This window comes from Mchenga conophoros, linkage group LG8, assembly GCF_057382185.1.
Source record: "Mchenga conophoros isolate Kocher_MC1m ecotype Shallow Benthic linkage group LG8, M_conophoros_male_GT1.1, whole genome shotgun sequence".
Taxonomy (NCBI): Eukaryota; Metazoa; Chordata; class Actinopteri; order Cichliformes; family Cichlidae; genus Mchenga; species Mchenga conophoros.
This window is the reverse complement of record NC_140533.1, coordinates 1,712,669-1,733,548: the sequence shown is the minus strand read 5'-3', so window position 1 is coordinate 1,733,548 and position 20,880 is coordinate 1,712,669. Positions and strand designations below refer to the sequence as shown.

The 20,880-nt window shown below is 45.3% G+C and overlaps 2 protein-coding genes across 2 annotated transcripts; both read right to left on the bottom strand.

Annotated features, from left to right (window-relative positions):
- Window positions 1–235: 235 nt before the first annotated feature.
- On the bottom strand, window positions 236–6,372 carry dcxr (dicarbonyl/L-xylulose reductase). Its single transcript, XM_085283560.1, has 9 exons — window positions 5,952–6,372; window positions 5,718–5,796; window positions 4,282–4,379; window positions 2,778–2,932; window positions 2,603–2,645; window positions 2,050–2,149; window positions 1,885–1,949; window positions 814–931; window positions 236–549 (listed from the first exon to the last, which is right to left on the bottom strand). The coding sequence occupies exons 2-9, from the start codon at window positions 5,767–5,769 to the stop codon at window positions 446–448; spliced, it is 735 nt and encodes a 244-aa protein (XP_085139686.1). The 5' UTR covers window positions 5,770–5,796; window positions 5,952–6,372; the 3' UTR covers window positions 236–445.
- Window positions 6,373–9,410: 3,038 nt separating this feature from the next.
- rfng (RFNG O-fucosylpeptide 3-beta-N-acetylglucosaminyltransferase) lies at window positions 9,411–20,874 on the bottom strand. Its single transcript, XM_085283559.1, has 7 exons — window positions 19,520–20,874; window positions 14,656–14,758; window positions 14,428–14,581; window positions 14,201–14,286; window positions 13,823–13,988; window positions 13,001–13,086; window positions 9,411–12,871 (listed from the first exon to the last, which is right to left on the bottom strand). Exons 1-7 carry the CDS (start codon window positions 19,527–19,529, stop codon window positions 12,796–12,798), a joined length of 681 nt encoding a protein of 226 aa, XP_085139685.1. The 5' UTR covers window positions 19,530–20,874; the 3' UTR covers window positions 9,411–12,795.
- Between the last annotated feature and the right edge of the window lie 6 nt (window positions 20,875–20,880).

Below are 20,880 nucleotides of genomic sequence, written 5' to 3'. Positions count from 1 at the left end.
CAGCGCGTGAAGCCAAATTAATAAGCAGAACCGGCCTGGTTAGGAAGAGTCCAGTGGTTCTGTCACTTTGAACCAGTCACTAAACTTTACTAAGGCCTGCGTCTCAGCTCCTCACTTCGCCTCAGCTGTGGAGCGGTGCTGTAAATAAAGAGGACCCAGAGTTCATTCGTTTCTGTTTTCATGTGTCGGTGACTTAGTCACTGTGATCATTTATATTTCAGTAAAAAACAAACAATTTATTTTTAAACAGAGTTTTTGTTTTTAATACTGATTTTAATGCAGCAGCATGTTTTTATCTTTTAATAGCACAAATTCCATCAATGGGTCAAACAATCCTTCGGGCCCCTCGCTGGTTGAGTCCAGTTATATTGGAGACAATCACAGTGAAGAAGAAATCTGCAAGTGAAGTTTTGCTCCGAGCAGGTGGACGATGGGCTGATGTGGCTCAGCAGGCCAGGAAGCCTCCATCCACCGGCAGAGTGACTCCATTAATCATGCTGCTCTTTTCACTCAGCAGGAATAAAATGCTGTTCACAACCTCCTCCACCTCTGCACACAGACACACACATCACACTCAGCTTTACAGAGCTAACCCTGACACCACGGGGAGGATCGTGTGCAGACGAGAGGGCAGGACTGAGTCTATCAGTGTTATGTCCCTAACCCTCGACTGGGATCATGCAAACTGGTCTCACTCTGTGGACTCGTCACCTGTCTGTGGGGTAACACTTCCTCCCATGCATACAGGAGCTGAACACAAACACAGTGATGTGATCTAAGAGGACATGTCTGACCAAGACCGCTGCAACTGACCTGCGAAGCGGCCCAGGGGGATCCGGGACTTCATGCTCTTGGCTTTTTCAGGATCGCTCCAGCCCAAGCGACCCATGTCAGTCATCACCACTGTGGGGTTCACGGTGTTCACACGGATCTGATCACAAGACGACACCTGAGTTAATCGAGTCACCGAACAGACGTCAGATCCCATCTTTGTTCAGACGACCCCGATCAGACTGTTGAATACTTCATGTTAACAGCCGGACAGGCAGCAGTAACTAAAGTAACCTCCTAAAGCGACTGTATGAACCTCATACATGCTTTAAAACACTGGCTCATAGAACTTATAAGTAAGTTTGGTGTTGGCTGCTGTCCTGTTGTTTGCTTCCAGTAAATGTTGAGTTCACAGGAACTGATTCAGGTGTCGTTTAGATGCAGCCTTTACAAAACTCTGTGTGGACTTTGGTGTCAGGTTGGTGCCGACACCACTGACACCAGCTGCCAGCGACTTTTTACACAACTCCTTCACTATGTTGCACATATCACACTGTGGTGCAGGTGGGAATTTTGCAGACTTGCTTTCGGGCCTGTCGTCCTCAGAGAGCGAAGGGTCACTTAGGGTCTCTCCTGGGATTTGAAAGCCTACATCCTGTGTATGATTATGAACCTGCTGCTCTCTCTCTCAGCACCACACCAGGCTATATGAGTTTGCAGAAGCTGTTTCACAGTGCAGTGAGCCGTCCTGGCATTGGTGTGTGCTGGCAGTGTTTCACTGTTATATCAGGTCTCATCGAAGTATTCCAATGCTTTTCAACACCTTACATGACGTGAGGCACACGTGTAAATGACTTTGACACTTGAACAGTGATGCAGTTACAGGAATAATTAATATTCACATGAAATCATTTCCTGGACAGTTTCTTGCATTAGCTTATATTGTTTTCCCCGTATTTCCTGATCATTTAGAAATAGACAGCACGAACTGAACGATAACTGTGGCATCACTAACTCAGTTAATGCTTTCACAAAGATGCACCTGAGCTAACCACATTAGCATTAGTAACTGTGAGGTGGAAGCTGGACATGTGGAACAGGACAGTGGTGTACCTGATGTGGTCCCAGCTCTAAAGCCATCACCTTACTCAGCATGTCCAGAGCCGCTTTGGTAGCACCTGAGCACAGAGCAGAAACAGAAGCTCAGTTTGTTACCCTCACTGGGCTTCTTCGTTTAAATGTGATAGAGGCTGTGGCGCCCATGTCTGTGATCCTCACAGTAGACGGCGTGCTCTCTGAGGGCGCGCTGCGATGCCTGGCTGGACACATTAACAATGGAGCCTCCCGATCCCCGGGCCTTCATACCACGAGCCACTAACTGCCAACAGACGGAGCTTTGTCTCATTGCACAGAAGCAGTTTGATGAATGAGACGGGTCAACCCAACACCCTACAAGCTCCACTCAACTGCATCGAGCTTTGTTACAGAAACTTTCCAAAACCCAACTTAACCAATAACATCAGCGTCAAACAATTCATGTAACAAAATGTCATCTGCTCATTTTTTAAGCACAGATTTGTGCACGGCTCAGACCGACAGGCGAAGCACAGATATAGAGCCGGAGCTTTCAGATCTACACAAGACATTTCTTAATATCGAGGTAAAAAAACACTTTTACTGTAAGTCCCAATCACACGTTTTCTAAAGCACCCTGTCCAACACTCATTGTGACGGGTTCATTCACAGCTGAACTTCAAAGCAATGCATTTCCCACGAATCAAATCCAAAGAAAGGAAACACCGTGGTTTAATAAAGGCCGTGTTTGTTTTACCTGAGAAACCTGCACCACAGCTTTCACATTCACACTGAAAGCCCTGGAAGACACAACAGACGTGACAGGTTAGCACATGATGAGGCTCTGGCCTCGGGCTCACAGGCTTGTGCTGTGTCCTTATGGCTGGTACTTCCTCAGTAACAAATATGAAAGTTGAGAATATTTGCTTTACTGCTCAAACTTGTCAGGTGTGACTTCCAGAAATGGCTGTAGGTTGGCGCAGGCAGCGTTATTGACCAGCAGGTCGACAGGGCCGACATCCTGCAGGGCCTGCTCTGTGGCCCCCCAGTCTGTGAGGTCCACACACACCGGGGTGATGGAGGCGCACTGTGACAGGAAGTCAAAAGCAGACGGACTCGAATTAGAAGGAAGACAAGAGACATCAAATATTTATAATGAGTTTGGGCCCCAGAACTGAATCAGTCACAGGCCTCCTCACAAACAGCAAACTCTGACGAGGTTACAGCAGCTGTGCGAGAACAACTAAATCCAGATGCTGAACAGCTGTTCTGAGGTCAGACCAACTGTGTGCAGGGTAGCTTTGTTCTTCTTTCAGCTGCTGCCGTAGAGTCAATCAGTGAAATGCTTCTCATGTTAGCCGTGCAGATTGAAAAAAAGTATTTCTCTATTATTGTATTTGCATGACGAACATACTGCAGATTCTACTTCAAGTGAAAACTACATTAAACAGCTTTTAAAGTCATCAGCCGCCGTCAGCTGATTAAAATCTGTTTGATATAATGAGTCAGAAAAGGTTTGGATGAGTTATTAATAAGATTTAAACTGAGAAGAAATCTCACTGTGCAGATCAAAGCTGTAGGCAAAGAGTCGATTAGAGTCTCTTAGGTTTATCTGTGCATCACAGACGCTCCATCAGAGAACTGACAGGAACAGCTGTGATGGGTTTCTGACGTCTTCCAGGCACAGAGCTAAAGCTAAAGCTAAAGCTACGGTGACGTCAAGTCTCTCTGCAGAAAGAGGACATTTTGGATTTTTTATATGTAACGTTTTTTTTAAAGATATGACTCTCTCCTCCACAGCATGTCTTTATCATGACTTCCTTCTCTCACCCCAACCAATCACAGCAGATGGCCCCGCCCCTCCCTGAGCCTGGTTCTGCTGGAGGTTTCTTCCTGTTAAAAGGGGGTTTTTCCTTCCCACTGTCGCCAAAGTGCTGCTCATAGGGGTCATATGACTGTTGGGTTTTCTCTGTATGTGTTATTGTAGGGTCGACCTTACAGTATAAAGCACCTTGAGGCGCCTGTTGTGAATATAAATAAAACTGAACTGGGACTTTTTTTAAAGAGGCTTTAGAAAGGTTCCTAAATATTTGTTTGTTAATTCTGTGCTTTTATAATCCATATATATCATTTTAGTAATGTATCTTTTTCTTTTGGACTCTTCTTGGACATTTTATTTATACAGCACTGAATCACAACACCAGTCAGCTCAAAGTGCTTTATATTGTAAGGTGGACCCTACGATAATACCAGACCCACACGCCTCTCCAGCTCCTCGCTGTCGGTTCCCTAATGGTGCATTTACACGTGGTTGGCTTTTATACGCATCATTTTTAAGAGGTGGCCTGAGATATGCTTTATGCTGATTGACAGTCCACTGTGTGGGTCAAAGGTCAGGGCTGGGGCCCCTCAGATGGGTGTGTGTGGGGTGATCACCTCCTCCACCAGGCTGTTGAGATCGGCCTGCGTTCGTGTGACCGCTATGACCTTTGCCCCGCAGCGTGCCAGAGCCAGAGCTGTGGCCCTACCAATCCCTGGGACACAAGAATCCATAAACACAAAGACTGATTACAGAGTGGACACACACACACACACACACACATTCCACACATGTCTTAGGCTTCGTTCCACCAACAAAGCTCCTGTTATTCCACTTTCTCACTGATGACACTGGTTCAGGCTCCGTGCAGTGTCATCAGATTCCTCCAGCACACTCTGCTGAGTTCACAGTAATCAGTAACTTCATCGTCCACAACACTGTCTCACTTTAAACGTCTGTAACACGGCTGGAAGCCGACAGAAGGACATGTTAGTGTTGTGTTTTATATTTGTCTAACTTGATGTATGTGAAGGACGCGTTTATACAGCAGCCTCCGTTTGGGGCCACACAAGAAGCTATGATGGTTTGTGTTTGAGTGTAAATGAAATCAACATCACTGCTGACATTTAATGTTCTGTTCAGGAACTTGTTTGTAAATCAAGCTCAAGTGGAAATCACATGAAACTTTACATTAAGCATTGATTCGTGTAAAAAACAGAAACAGTTTCATGAGAGGAGAGTTAGGCTACGTTCACTCTGCAAGTCTTGATGCTCAATTCCGAATTTTTGATCAAATCCGATGTTTTTGTCTGCTCGTTCACAGTACAAATAAAATGCGACAGCAAACGCGCTCTAGTGTGAACGCTCAAGCGCCCGCATGCGCAAAAGAAGACGTCACACACAGCGCGCTCTGTTTAGACCCAGAGCAACAGTATGTTTGACTGACGGCCTTAATATAAAGACTTCGGACTTCACGTTTCCCAGTTTTTGCTTTAAGTTATTTTGTTATTGACATAATAATGTAGATAACCTAATAATGATCCTTGTTGCTGTTTCAGAGGAGCGCTGCTTCAAAGGATAGCTGCAGATTTCTGTCAGAATCTGCAGATTATACAGAACAAATAAAATGTTCACGTTGTTCCCAACAGTTTCACTGGAGGGCCAGGAAGCGTTCACGATGTCTTCTCCGGCGCTGATAGTTGGCGTCTGTCTTGCGTCAGTGACGTAAAAGACGGATTTAATGCGACGTGACCATCAAGCAGCAGTCGCTTTCTAAAACATCAGATATGCGTCGGATTCAGCACCACATACGAAAGTGACCCAGATCGGATTTGAAAATATCGGATTTGTGCCGTTCACACTGTCACCATGATGGATATGAGTCGCAGAGGGTCAAAGAAGTCTGATTTGATGCGCTTTCACCTGCAGTGTGAACGTAGCCTTAGTCTCGTGTCCCGTGACCACACTTGGGTTGGTGGGGGCATTTGCACGAAGGTGGATGTTGTTCATAAAGCAGCCTGCTGGTGTCGCTGCGTGTGCGTGTCTCCTTTACCTTTTCCTGCTCCGGTGACCAGAGCCCGTTTACCTGCAAACGAAGCCTCCATGTTCGGCCTGCGTGGGTGAGCGAGCCGCTGCAGGTGGAAGCGCCACAGACGGAGTTACGAGTCACGTGACACTCAGGCTGAGCGAGCTTAGCTCGGCTAAAACTTCCAGTGTGAAATGTTCCACGCGTGTTCTCTGTGCTGTTCCTCGTGTTTTGTGTTTGTATGACAGAAGAGGTACTCACCAACAGCGCAGCGGACAGAGCTGTGTGTGTTTGTGTGTGTGCGTGTCCTCCGCCTCTACACCGTGTTTGTCTTCCAGGTCACTCTGCAGCCCGTGGACAGGCACGGAGCACGCGCTCAGCCCTGCCATATAAGGCGGAGAGCTGCAAAGCTCCCGGATTCCTGTGAAATCCCCAAAAGTCATATTTTATAACCGGTCACCGCAAAAGTGTTTTTCAGGAAAATCCACAGCTGCTCGTTGACGTGAGCAGTGCTGCACAGAGACGTCTGCAGACGTTCAAATCAGGAGGAAAGAAAAAACAAGTCCCGCTGTACAAAATCAAATAAAAAGTCCCTCATCGGTGTTTCTGCATCTATGGTGAAAGAATATTTTCCTTTCAGATGTCTATATGAGAAGAAAATCTCATGTAAATGCTTACAGCTCAATGCTTGAGTTGAATTTTTATAGTTGCTGAATCTTTGGTGAAATAAACACAACGAATCACGTTCAGGTGGGAGAGCTGGGATGATGGGAGGAGTCAAGTCTACAAAATTCATCAACCGCCTCCAGCTGGAGATGATGGTGGGCTTCAGGCTGAAACCAACACCACCAAATCTGATCTTCCTTCATGCCCAGTGGACACAGTAAACCAGATTCTGGGAACCACCATCTCCCAGGACCTAAACGTCAGCTTCCTCATCCACACGGCACAGAAGAAGATGAACAAAGTCACTGATGCTTTGAGATTCTTGAGTTTAGACATTTAAAGTTCATATTATCATTAGTCGTCTTTTTCTAACGTAGGGGAGACCGGGGATAGTTGTAACATTTTTGACATTTCTGTCTGTAAATTGAAGCTCTTCTAAGGTAGTGGATTCAAAATGTAATGCAAAGTATTTACATGTGCAGCTATTTTCTCTGCAGCACAATTACCCATTGCATGGTATGGTCTCAAACACGAAGAGTGAAATGTTACAATTAACCCCATAGTCTGGGTTAGTTGTAACATATCCTGGGGTGAAATGTAACACAATGAAATAAGGGTACTAACAAAACATTAACATGTAATCTTTGTTTATTCAACACATGAATGCACTTAGAGCCATTTATGTAGCTGTGTGTGTGTGTGTGTGTGTGTGTGTGTGTGTGTGTGTGTGTGTGTGTGTGACAGAATGCAGAAATCTAGCTTTTGAACATATTCCAACCCCCCAAAAAAGACAAATTATGGAATTTTCTGCAACTGAATATTTCATTAATTTTGGTTGGTCTTCCTTGCGTTTGGCCTCATTGGCTCAGTGGGCATTATAACCTACAACTCTTGCACCAATTTTGAACATAACAATGAAGCTGAAAAAATGTAGTTGTTCACCAGCATCGCAATTCCATTACTTTTTATCATGGCTTACCTTGGTGTGGTTTGCAGAGTGCTTCAGAAAGATGAGGAAATCTGTTTCTTGCACCCATCCTGACTTATTTCCACTACCAGTACTTCCTACTGGTCCATCTCTGACACAGTGGTCTGCATAATGTATGTGTGGGAACAAACAGTGGAGGAATTGTGTTGCCAATGGCATTAACCGCATATACAAAGGTGACCAGTGAACCTCTCTCTGCTGATGTCGTTGCCCCAACTTGTTTAATATAAGTTAAAGTAATAGTGTGGTAAGTTGTAACATCTGCATTATTGTTACAACTAACCCAGACTGTTGCTGTTACAACTGACCCAGACTCCTATAGCCATGAACTAGCTAACATTACAGCCAACGGCTAAAACATTAGCACTAAAGACCTACACAGAATATATCCCCATAGACATACAAATAACATAATTTAAGTTTGATGAGTTTAACTGCAAAGCAGATAATGCTATTACAAATTGAAATAAAGTAGAAAAACTTACTTTTTGGCATACAAATGACTTTTTTTCATGTTAAATTGTCTGTGTTTGACAAAATGTGCTGATTTTTCACATGTGATAGCAGAACTGAGTTGGGCATGCACAGGATGAGTCACATCATTTGAAACTTAGCCCTGATTGGAGAAATTGGAAGTGTTACAACTGACCCACGTTACAACCATCCCCGGTCTCCCCTACATTTTAAAGATTTTCAGCTACTTTCCAACTTTGACACTTCAGCTTCAGCTTCTCCATTTAACGTTATTGAATATTTTCTGCATAATATATATTTGATGTATTTCATCACATACTTGGACACACGTGTTCCTCTCAGGCACTGGGATGATCTGCATGTAATTATAAATCATATGATGAGGTCACAGATTTGATCATCTGTTATCCAAAAGCTCGTTTGTTGAACGTGATCACTGCGAAGTTCTAATCAGAGTTGATGTTTCTGTGTTTCCGGGCCACCTGCACACTCTGTGCTAACATTTAAAACAGTGAGTGTTACTGAAGAATATACGAAGTCTCGTTAGAAATAATGTTATTAGTCTGCACAACTCAGAAACCCCCATCCATTTTCAGGAAATGCTTTTGGCACATGTCCATTAGTAGAAAAGGGGTAAATATTTTTCTCCTTTTAAATAAAATAAATAAATAAATATCTGACATTTCTAAAAAAGCTAATTAAGTTAAGAAATTACAAGTTTGTCAGTGTTGGAGAGAGAGACGCTGGTGAGATATGGAAAAATAACTTCATTAAACCAATAATTAGAGTTTCAAGATCTCAAGTTAGTTTTATGTGCCTCCTGGGTGGCCCCCAGCGGTGCAGGGCCCCGGGGTCCTGAATATCCTCTGGATAATTTAGTGCAACTAAAGAAAACTGACAAACTATTAGAGGAAAAATGCTGAGTAACATCACAGCATTTTTCCTAAAATAAAGTCCTTCTTATCTAAATATCAGGGAACATGTGACCTCCGTGCTGTAGCCTAGCTCCTCCTGTTGTCCTGTTTGTTAGCGGCCCGTTTAAGGCTGGTTGCCTGCTGCATCCTGAGCATGTGTTCAGGGTGAAGAGGCGTCACATCGTCTTCCAGGTGTTTTTCTAATCAACAAATGTAGTGTACACGGTGGTGTTCACATTGACGACTCAGAACATCCACCCCTGGCTCCTTCCAGTGTGGAGGAGCAGCAGCTCTGCTCCACCCGGGTCCTCTGGCACGTACTCAGTTTCCCACATTTCTCTGAATGTCTGTCGATGTGTCATCACTTCTTCAGTTTGCAGCATCTCTGCAATTGATTTGTAGCTGTTTTGTTGGGCTCTTTGACCTCCTCCAGGTCAGGCTTCAGCGTTGATGACACAGTCGTCCTCTGCAGCTCTGATGTCAGTCTGGGCTTGAAATGCTTCCTCACGACTTTCCTCGATCTGTGCTGAAGCTCCAGGTCTGATCCGGAGGTTTTTCTCATGTCTGAGTGTGCACTCATGTTGACGTTTGTAAAGCTTAGCTGTTTATTTCGGAGCGTGAACTGCAGTCCTGAGGGGAAAGCTCCTCGTCTTTCATTCATCAGCATCAAACTGCATCGTCTGCCCTTCCTCTTCTTCACACTGACTTTTATTTTAAGCTGGTGTTTTGGATGCTGTGTGCAACAAAAGCAAAGCGGTGACTTTGAACTCCATGCTGTAAGGCATCGAGGTAACTGGTATTACATAGATTTTTAAAAATTACACTGGAAAAGTTGTTTCTTGCTGATTTTATTTTTGAATTCACTTGTAGCTCCGCTTTTCATTTGCACACTCCTTTTTGTCTGTGCTCCATCCACGGACACTCAGCTGTGATAAAGGACTACGTCACATGTTGATCCCAGCGAGCTCATCAGTTTGTGGTTTAATTATAAGGAGACCCTCCCGAGGAGGCTGTGTGACTCAACCTCCTATAAATCTGACAGACGTGCGATTTCAACATGACACTGAATATTTCCATGCATCGTCTCGGTTATGTGGTTTTCTCTTCAATAGATCAATGTGACAGAAACACTTAGGAATGCAGGAAAGCTTTATTGACAACAGAGCAGTGGCAGCTTTGACAAAAACACACTCACTCACTGACCTGCAGTGGGACTCGTGGTGTGGGGTTTGGTTTCTAGTCTTGTGCAAACAGGCTGGTGCTGTACACCACCAGCTTTCACCGGCAGAAGTGACTGAATATACAGATCAGAGTGGGCGGAGACAAAGAACCGGTTCATTCTCCTCTCTTTGAAAGACAGAGCAGTGGAAGTTCAGCAAAAATCTTCACACGAGAAACTCGACGGTGACACATCCCTGCACCGGGCTCACTGGTCAGGATGCTGTAAATGTGTAGAGTCGTCTAAAAGCAGAAGATGCTGCTGCTGGTCGGTGCTATGAAGCCTGATTTGGGGCTCCTGCAGCTAAAAGAATAAGCCTCGTATTATGCTGTGCTGACCACTGTGTGCTACTGACAGCAGGACCTGTTTGATAGAACAGGCTGCAGGAAGCAAACATCCACTGTAAGTGTAAGCTACAGCTTATTATTACTGAATCACTGCTGGTGTTTGTGAAAACAAAGTGCTGACCCTTGGACCTGACTGAAGCTCCAAACTACAACCAACATTATTCATTTCATGAACTGATGCTGAGGTTGGCTTTACTCCAGCCTGTGACCGCCCATCATTCCTGTGGAGCTAAAACTACAAGACATGCAAAGCAGGTTTACATAAAACCCAAAGAGTCCGCACGGACACTCCCCACGTCACCACAGCTGGTAACGTTGTAGGAGTGCCAGGAGCAAAGCAGCGCTCGGCCACAGACAGGAGGTCACATGTCTACTCGTATCAAACATTCATGTTGATCCAAGTTCATGTCTGTCACTAATATTTCATATGACCTCAGATCCTAATAGAATGAACATCCTGTTCTTGCATCGTGAGCGTACAAGTACATGATAGTACAGTGAGGTCCTTCCTGTGCGCACGTCTACATGTTGGACTCACAGCAAACACCAATCTTTCAATGACCCTGTTTAAAACTAAACTACAAAGCAGCAGAACGATGTTAGTGTCGCTTTTTACCACCATCTGCTCCTCTGCAGCAGTCCGTCTAATCACACAGAAACAGAAAACAGTAGGGGTGCAACGATACTCGTATGGATATTGAACCGTTCGATACAGTGCTTTCGGTTCGGTATGCATATGTATCGAACAATACAACATTTTTAATTTATTTGATCAACTTTCCTTCTGACGGTGCTGTCTGTGTGGAGCGCTCAGTGGATCTGCGCTCGACAGTGCAGCCTAGGCGGAGTAGTCGAACGCAGATCCACTGAGCGCAGGGCAAGCTAGCGAGACAGAAGCTAAGCTCGTTGCAACATCAATCAATCAATCTTTATTTATAAAGCACTTTTCATACAGAAAAAATGTAGCACAAAGTGCTTTACATGGCAAATTGAACCTCCCCCACCCTCATTCAGATCTGGCGTTTGGAATTATTTTGGTCTTCATGTGACGTATGACCCTGAAGGTAAGCGCGTCATGGACTAAAGTAAAACAGTATGTTGGATGTGCCACGCAATGCTCAATTACATGGGTGGGAGCTAGTGTGTTAGCACAGTTAGCTCGTTAACGTGTTGGCCGTCCAGCCCCACGCACGGGGCGATCCGCGGTAGCTCGTTAACGGAGATTTGCCGTGTTGTGGCGTTAACGTCATTTCAGATTAACGCTGACAGCACTAGTGGGAACACAACGAATATGACTGCACATTTACACCGACATCATCCTCGTGCAAAGACAAGTGGAAGCAGACAAAAACAACAAGCACGCATGCTACAAACTTTACCCGAGTCATTTAGACAGCCGTCAGCACAGGATTCTCTTCATGGGGACCTGATATGTTTAATATGCTGCTGAGAATATAGCCCAGAAGAAGCGGATAGTAGAGCTTTTATTTTGAAAGAGACATTTCTCTGTAATAAACTCTTTTCCAAAGATGAGGGATTCCTCCATCAGATAGATTTATTTTTTTTATCCCTTTGTTGTTTCAGCAACATTAAATTTAAAAACTGAACTTTTGAGTTAAAATATATATTTATAATTTTAATAAATGACAAATTAAAAAGGCGTGAACATTTTTTTGTATCGAAAAAATATCGAACCGTGAATTTTGTGTATCGTTGCAGCCCTAGAAAACAGGCGTCACAATAATAGACCTCATGCTTCTTCAGACCGCAGCTGAAACAGCCAACCAGCAATCTTCTACCTCCTTCAAACTGTTTTAATACTTTTTAAAAAGCTTTTAAACTCCAGTCAGGGATTTACCAAAGTAACAGGAACAGAGAGGTTTCCACATACATCTGTCATGTAAGAGCTGTTGACCTAAACTCGCCGAGCTCAGGGAGAAGAGAGGCTGCGTTTTACAGTCATGATTTTCCCCTCGGCTTTACCGTCGCCCTTTAAAAACAACTTTGGCTTTGTTGGCTTGAACGACGCACAACCTGCACACGCATGAAGCATTTGTACACCAGCTGTCCATCATTGTTAGCGTGACTTTAGCAACAGTCACAGTCACTCACAGATAATCGCCCCGCGGTTACCCGGAGCTCAACCAGGGTCACTGAGGGTCTCAGAGAGGCTTTCTAAGATCATCATGTGTCATCCAATCACGTTCATGTTCGGTGTAGATGCAAAAGTGAACGCCTCATTGTCGTCCTGAGCGCTGTTCTTGAACTTCACCTTTTCAGCTTCCGCTCGACCATAAAAAACATGCTACAAATATATGTTGAATTGAGAGAAGGTCGACTCTTAAAAGCGTGTTAGAAGTGGAGAAACTCTGCTCTGCAGGCCTGGATGGTCTTCAAACAGCTTCTTTGGCTTCAGTTTTTAAGGCTTCACTGTGTGTTTAATGAATATCAGAGAGAGTTCAGAGCGACTCTGCAGGATAAATGTTCACACTGGAATTCAGTTTCTGTGGCGCGGTTTGAGCTCTGGACACCACTCAGTGTCAGGATACAGAAGGCAGTGGACCGTCTTAAACCTGTGAACACAAAGAGTTCATTACAGGAAACCATCAACAATAATTAGAACAACTGTGATCGCAGCTCATACAGATGGTAAACGTAACCATGCTTCCTGATGTTCAGACACAGCGAGTGTCAGTGTTTACCTTGTGGGGTCCTCAGCCAGTGAAAACCCTCCAACCACACCGACTACATTTCTTCTGTTCTCAAACCCTCCGTAACTCAGAGTCACCTACAGCAAAACAATCATACAGTGTACAATAAATCAACATTTAATGGAGACTGACGTCACAGCTGCTGCCACTGAAAACCCCCCTTATGTGAAAATGACGGATTTTAGTGAATCTAAACAAATGTATACATTAAATACAAAAACATGTAGTTAGGGCTGGACCAGCTGACCCTGAATCCTCCCTTAGTTATGCTGCAATAGACGTAGACTGCTGGGGGATTCCCATGATGCATTGGGTGTTTCTTCTTCACTCATGTGTTAACAGACCTCTCTGCATTGAATCATATCTGTTATTAACCTCTGTCTCTCTTCCACAGCATGTCTGTATCCTGTCTTCCTTCTCTCACCCCAACCAATCACAGCAGATGGCCCCGCCCCCCCTGAGCCTTGGTTGGGTTTTCTCTGTATGTATTATTGTAGGGTCTACCGTACAATATAAAGCACCTTGAGGCGACTGTTGTGATTTGGCGCTGTGTAAATAAAACTGAACTGAATTCTTTGTAAGGTTGTATTTCCTAAATGTTTCCTAAATGCATCAAGATATTAAACTATATTGGGATGAATCTGAGCTTCCGTTATCAAACTGAGTGGGTTGGTATCATCTCCCGCTCACCTTTAGTTCACACTGGTTTTGTGGGTCATTTTATAAAATCTGTTAACTGAACTACATTTAGAAGTTTTTCAGGTTTTGTTTCAGAGCTCTGTAAAACGCCGTCCCCGGCCACCTCTGGCTCACCTGCTCCAGCACAGTGTCAATGGGCAGCTTCTGCAGGTTCTCCAGGTGAGAGTGGAAAAGGTGCGTGTGTGTCAAAGCGACCTCCAACAGCGCCTCGATGATGTAGCCGATGGTACAGTCATCTGGAAGTCGGATCTTCTCTGCTGTGCTGATGAAATTCCCCAAACTGAAAACACAAGACAACAGTGTCCAAGCTGAGCTTTCTCAGGATCAACCATGCAGAAAATCAAGAGGACGTGTCACCCTCACAAGGGCTGCGCAGAGATTTGATGCGAGTTGAAAAGAGCATGCATATGTGTATAAATGTATATATTTTGCACCAGAATGTACAAAATATAAGAGCGTAGAAATCCTTTCAAAGCAGAGGCAGCATCCTACCTGGCCCACGGACTCATTTTCAGGGCCAGACCTCGACTGATACAGAAACCTGCTCCACCTGTAGCAAACCAGAACTTGACAGACACCTGAACCAGAAAGGAAAGAGCACATTAGCTAGCTCTTATTACATGTCGCCAACTTTCATGTCACAGGGGACTGTGGACAGCGTCGCCAAATTTCCCTTATTTGTGTGCGAGTGGAGCCATAAAAGCGGAAAGCTGACCCACCGAACCGTCACTCTTGACCCTCTCTGCAGCCTCTATAGGGTGATCCAGACTGGGCCGGCCCAGGTAGACGTCCTGGCTGTGGTGGTAAGACGAGAGCAGCTGCAGCAGGCTGGGCAGGATCACGTAGTTGTCATCATCCACGTGGCAGAACCACCTACGACGCAAACACACAGGGTCAGACGTGCAGGCTGAGTCAGAGCTAACTGCTCCATCCTTGCAATCACTCACTTCCTCTGAGACTCGATGAATTTATCGTACTCTACAGACATCTTGCAGCACAGAGCCTGTCGGGTGTGAGCTGCTGAGCAGTTAGTGTTGATGATGTTAGCTCCTGGTGAAGAGACAACAGAAAAGACTTTAACCTAAGATTTCTTAGAGCATCCCACTGCATCTCCATATGTAGACTGGATATAATGGCAGTAACTCTGCTTTGTTTCAGATCTGCATCGATCCATGTGGCTACAGCACATTATCTTTGTGATGAGACAGCATAAGGGTTTGAATAGACTCCTGCAGAGCTGTGTGCAAAATTCTAAGAGTTTTATAAACAGACAGTGAGTGAAGAAGAAGAAACACCCAGTGCATCATGGGAATCCCCAGCAGCATAACTAAGGGAGGATTCAGGGTCACCTGGTCCAGCCCTAACTATATGCTTTAGCAAAAAGGAAAGTTTGAAGCCTAATCTTGAAAGTAGAGATAGTGTCTGTCTCCTGAATCCAAACTGGAAGCTGGTTCCACAGAAGAGGGGCCTGAAAACTGAAGGCTCTGCCTCCCATTCTACTTTTAAATACTCTAGGAACAACAAGTAGGCCTGCAGAGCGAGAGCCAAGTGCTCTAATAGGGTGATATGGTACTACAAGGTCATTAAGATAAGATGGGGCCTGATTATTTAAGACCTTGTATGTGAGGAGCAGGATTTTGAATTCTGGATTTAACAGGAAGCCAAAACAGGAGAAATCTGCTCTCTCTTTCTAGTCCCTGTCAGGACTCTTGCTGCAGCATTTTCAAGGTTCAAGGTTCTTTATTATTTGTCACATGCATAGTTATACAAGTATAACACACAGTGAAATGTAGCCTGACACGCTCCTCGACATACATATACACACACACACACACACACACATATAGTATATACACTGGGTGAATGTGCAGTAGTAGCAGCAAGCAGGTGAATTCTGTACATTAATATGAATAGACATCTGACTATTTTACAGGATAGACAATATACACATATTTAAAATTAAAGGAATTGAAATGTACATTGTGCCTTGGTTTAGTGTCTGGAAGAGTCCTGTCTCAGTCAATTATAGATGATGTGAGAGGGCGGGTGTGTGTGTTTAGGGCCCGGATGGCTTGGGGATAGAAGCTCCTCTTGAGTCTCTCTGTCCTTGCCCGGAAGATGCGGAACCTTCTACCAGATTGCAGAAGTTGGAACAGTTTGTTGCCAGGATGGGACGGGTCCTTCAGTATCTGCGCTGCTCTAGTCCGGCATCTCCTGGTGTAGGTGTCCTGAAGCGGGGGGAGAGCAATCCTGCAGCAGCGTTCTGCTGTACGGATCACTCTCTGGAGAGCTTTTTGGTCCTCCACACAGCTGTTCCCAAACCACGATGTCATGTTCTGTGTGAGGATGCTCTCCACAGCGCCTGTATAGAAAATCCTGAGGATCTTTGGAGAGACCCTGAACTTCCTCAGGTGTCGTAGGTGATACAGGCGCTGCCTAGCCTTTTTGGTCTGGACCTGAATGTGGGCAGCCCATGTCAGGTCTGAGGAGATGTGGACACCAAGATACTTGAAGGACTGCACCCTCTCCACTGGAGCTCCATTGATGATAATGGGCTTGTAGTCTCTGTGCTGACCCCTTCTGAAGTCCACCACCAGCTCCTTGGTCTTGCCGACGTTCAGCTGGAGGTGGTTGTCCTGGCACCACGATGCCAGATTCTTCACTTCATCCATGTAGGCCGCCTCATCGTTGTTGGAGATGGCACCCAACACCACTGTGTCGTCAGCAAACTTCACAATGGTGTTGGAGCCATGGGTGGCCACACAGTCTGAAGTGTAGAGGGAGTAGAGCAGTGGCGAGAGGACACATCCCTGAGGTGCTCCTGTGTTGATGGTGATGCTGTTGGAGAAGCACCTGCCCACCCTCACCACCTGAGTTCTGCCAGTGAGGAAGTCCAACACCCATGCACACAGACGGCTGTTGAGTCCCCGATCCCTGAGCTTTGTGAACAGTCTGCAGGGCACTATTGTGTTAAACGCTGAACTGTAATCAACAAACAGCATTCGCACATAGTTACCCTGTTTCTTGTCCACGTGGCTGAGAGTGGTGTGTAGGACGTGGGCGATGGCATCCTCTGTGGATCTGTTGGATCTGTAGGCGAACTGCAGCGGATCTGTGGTGTCTGGGATGGAGGAGGAGATGATGTTCTTCAGCAGCCTCTCAAACACCTTCATTACTACCGAGGTCAGTGCAACTGGCCGGTAATCGTTCAGGGATGAGGGTTTGCTGTTCTTGGGCACAGGGATGATGGTGGATCTTTTGAAGCATGTGCGGACCACAGACTTCGCCAGGGACTCGTTGAAGATGTAAGTGAACACACCTGCTAGCTGGTCAGCACAGCAGCGCAGCAGACGGCCGGTGATGCCGTCTGGCCCCGCCGCTTTCCTTGTGTTCACTCTCCTCAGTGCCGCTCGGACGTCATGCTCCGCGATGCTGGTCACCGGTCTCTCGCTGATGACGTCACTGTCCTCGGTAGTCAGGCGGTAGATAGCATTAGCCGCCTGGCTAACCTCGAAACGGGCGTAGAACCGATTCAGCTCGTTGGTGAATGCAGAGTCGGCGTTGATCGGCGCAGTGTCCCTGGCTTTGTAGTCGGTAATGGTGCGTAGTCCATGCCACATACTCTGTGTGTCACCCTGGTGGAAGCGGGACTCCACACGTTCCCGGTACCTGCGTTTGGCATCTCTCACCGCGCGCCGCACGCCGTATGAGGCCGCTTTGTAGGCGCTCATATCGCCAGTGGTGAGACCCGCGTTGTAGGAGGCGGTCCTGGCGTTTACTGCAGTGCGGATCGATCTGTCCATCCACAGTTTCTGGTTTGGGAATGTGGTGACTCTCGCAGTGGGGATAATCTCCTCCGCTAGCATATTGACGAAGCATACTGCTACTTCCGTAAACTCGTTGTCGACTGCGCATGCTCTGAGCATGTCCCAGTCGACGTCATTGAGTGCGTCCTGTAGCGTAGCTTCTGATTGGGCAGTCCACCGTTTTACCTCCCTCGTGGTCACGTCTTCCCTCCGTATGTTTTGTTTATACTGGGGAATGAGGAAGATGGCGTTGTGGTCAGACTTCCCAAAAGCCGGGTGTGAGACCGCTTTGTAGCCCTGCTTGTATGGCGTGTAGCAGTGATCCAAAATCTGATCCCCTCTCGTTGGACACGAGACATGCTGGTAAAAGTTTGGCATGACTTGTCTGAGGTTCGCTTTGTTAAAGTCTCCTGCTACAATGAGGGCTGCGCCCGGGTCCTTGTTTTGAAGCGAGCTCAGCACATCATGTAATTCGGACAAAGCCATACCTGTGTCCGCTTGGGGTGGGATGTAGACCGCCGTGGCGATGACTGAGGTGAACTCACAGGGCAGATAGAAAGGGCGGCACTTAATGCTCAGGAACTCCAGATGTGGCGAGCAGCCGCTGGAGAGAGTAGAAATGCTCCTGGCATCACAGCACTTTCTGTTTATCATGAAACACACTCCTCCACCTTTGGTTTTGTTCGACTCTCTCTCATTTTGGATTAGCTGAAGGCTTTTCAGGGAGTTTTTAGGACTTCCTGATAATAATGAATTACAGTCGTCCAGCCTGGAAGTAATAAATGCATGAACTAGTTTTTCAGTGTCACTCTGAGACAGGATATTTCTAACTTTAGAGATGTTGCACAAATGGAAGAAAGCAGTCTTACATATTTGTTTAATATGTGCATTGAAGGACATGTCCTGGTCAAAAATGACTCCAAGGTTCCTCACAGCGTTACTGGAGGCCAAGGTAATGCCATCCAGAGTAAGAATCTGCTTAGATACCATATTTCTAAGCTTTTCAGGGCCGAGTACAATAACCTCAGTTTGATCTGAATTAAGAAGCAGAAAGTTAGCGGCCATCCAGGTCTTTATGTCTTTAAGACATTCCTGCAGTTTAACTCATTGGTGCGTGTTATCTGGCTTCATGGACAGATAGAGCTGGGTGTCATCTGCATAGCAGTGAAAATGTATGCTATGTCTTCTAATGATGCTGCCTAAGGGAAGCATGTATAATGTAAACAGAATTGGTCCTAGCACTGAACCCTGTGGAACTCCATAATTAACCTCAGTGTGTGAAGAGGACTCTCCATTTACATGCACAAACTGGAGTCTATTAGATAGATATGATACAAACCACTAATTATTCAAATCAAATACCTACAACAGTGTACTCTAAGGGCTGTAATAAAATATTATGCTCAGTTTCTGTGCTGTGATGAGCTCTGGAACCTGACTGAAACTCTTCAAATAAGCCATTCCTCTGCAGATGATCTGTTAGCTGTGTTAATGTAGCAGATAAGCACAAACATAACTGTGTTGTAACAGGAAGTGATTGATCTATAACTGTCTTTATGTGATGCAATTTGTCTGACAGCACCATCATCGTGCATCTCAGTTCTAAATATTTCAAAGCTAACTGTCCACAGTGCTGACACGCTGGCAGGAGCTGGGCTTCTTTGCTTTGGGACACCCAGAAGTCAGGTTTCACTCACAGCACTGTGGACTCAGTCATCATTTTTCAGCCTACTTCAGTCTTTTTAAAGGTCTAATTTTTAACGTTGTAACAACAGCTTTTGTTTGTCCAAATGGTATCAAAAAATACTGCTGAACATCAACAGTTTCAAATATTGCATTCTCATTATCAGGATGAGTGTACACACGCTGTGAGAAAGGTCAGTACTGCACAAACAGCAGTGCACAGTCTCCACTGTGTCAGTACAACATGTGATCACACTGCTGCAGCAGTCTGAGGGACATTTTGGTTGTCATCCTTTTTCCCTGTAAAACTGGTTCCTCTTACCAGTCCTCATTTGCAGCTCCTTGTCATCACCATCAGTGAAAATGAAAGTCTGAAACAAACAAGGAAACGCTGTCAGAGTTGTGCAAGTGCACAATTACACAAGCTAATGCTCTGCAGTGAGGATGCAGTGAAGAACAGCTTCGCTCCTTTGTTTGCTCTCCTTGATCAAGACGAGCATTTGCAAGAGGAAGAGCAGAGATGGAGAGCAAGTAAGAAAGACCGCTTCATTTACTTTAGAAACACACGGTCACCAGCTGCACCGACTCTTTATTTCAAATTATTTGTGCTACATTCATCAGCTGACTCCTCACTCTACACTGGGACTGATTATTTGTGCATAAGGTGACATCAGGCTGGACTTTACATCGTTCCTTTAATGTAAAATAAATGTAGCACATCCACCCCTCCCCTTTACAGCTGCAGGTCCAACCCAACCACCTCTTCCAGCACTTCAGGAGACACACTGAGATGGTCCCAGCACACGCTGGAGAGACGATATCTCCAGCGTGTGCTGGGTCTGTGCCATGGTCTCACTGGGAGGAGGACTTGGCCCCAGTCACCTCATCTAAGGGTCATTTCAGGCATCCTACATTCCCAAACCATGTACAGCTCCGGCCTCAATCATTTCTCTCCTTTCTTAACCTCCTTTATACTGTATGATTACACAGGTCTGCAACCAAAACACTGCACAGGATTTCCTGACTGTTTCTTATAGATTGTTACTCACTGAAACCAGGAAAATATTTTAAAAATTACATACATTACACCTCTTTGCTTAGGCTGCTGCCCCCGCGACCCGGCCTCGGATAAAGCGGATGAAGATGGATGGATCTGGTCAGATTCTCTTGCAAAACTCATGTTTTTAGTTTCATTAAGCAAAATTTCCTTTTTTACTCTGGAATCCTATACTTGAGTCAAAAACATATCCAATAAGGATTTCTTACATTAATTTAATATTTCTAAGATATTTCTAAGACTCTTGAGAAATAAAAGTAGAAAACGTGAGGCACTGAGGGGCTTCAGCAGGCGGGCGGGTGCGGTGGGTTTGGTGGTGTGAGAAGCTCAGAATAGTGATTTATTTTCACCGCTGTTGGGCTTTTTTTAATGTAAATAACTGCACGTGATGGAGGGAAGTGGAGTTTTTGGATTCAGCACCCTGAAAAACATAAATTGACCAAAAACATCCAAGCAGCTGAAAAATGTGTTGTTTTTTTGCAGATCTGTGTGATTTCTCTGATGATTAGTTAAATGGAAGGACTGCATGTGACAGGAGCTTCAGTGAGGAGCAGCCTTCAGTTTCACAGGCACATTTACAGTTTTTTCTGATTGCTTAAGCACATTTTTTGTAACTATTGGCTAAT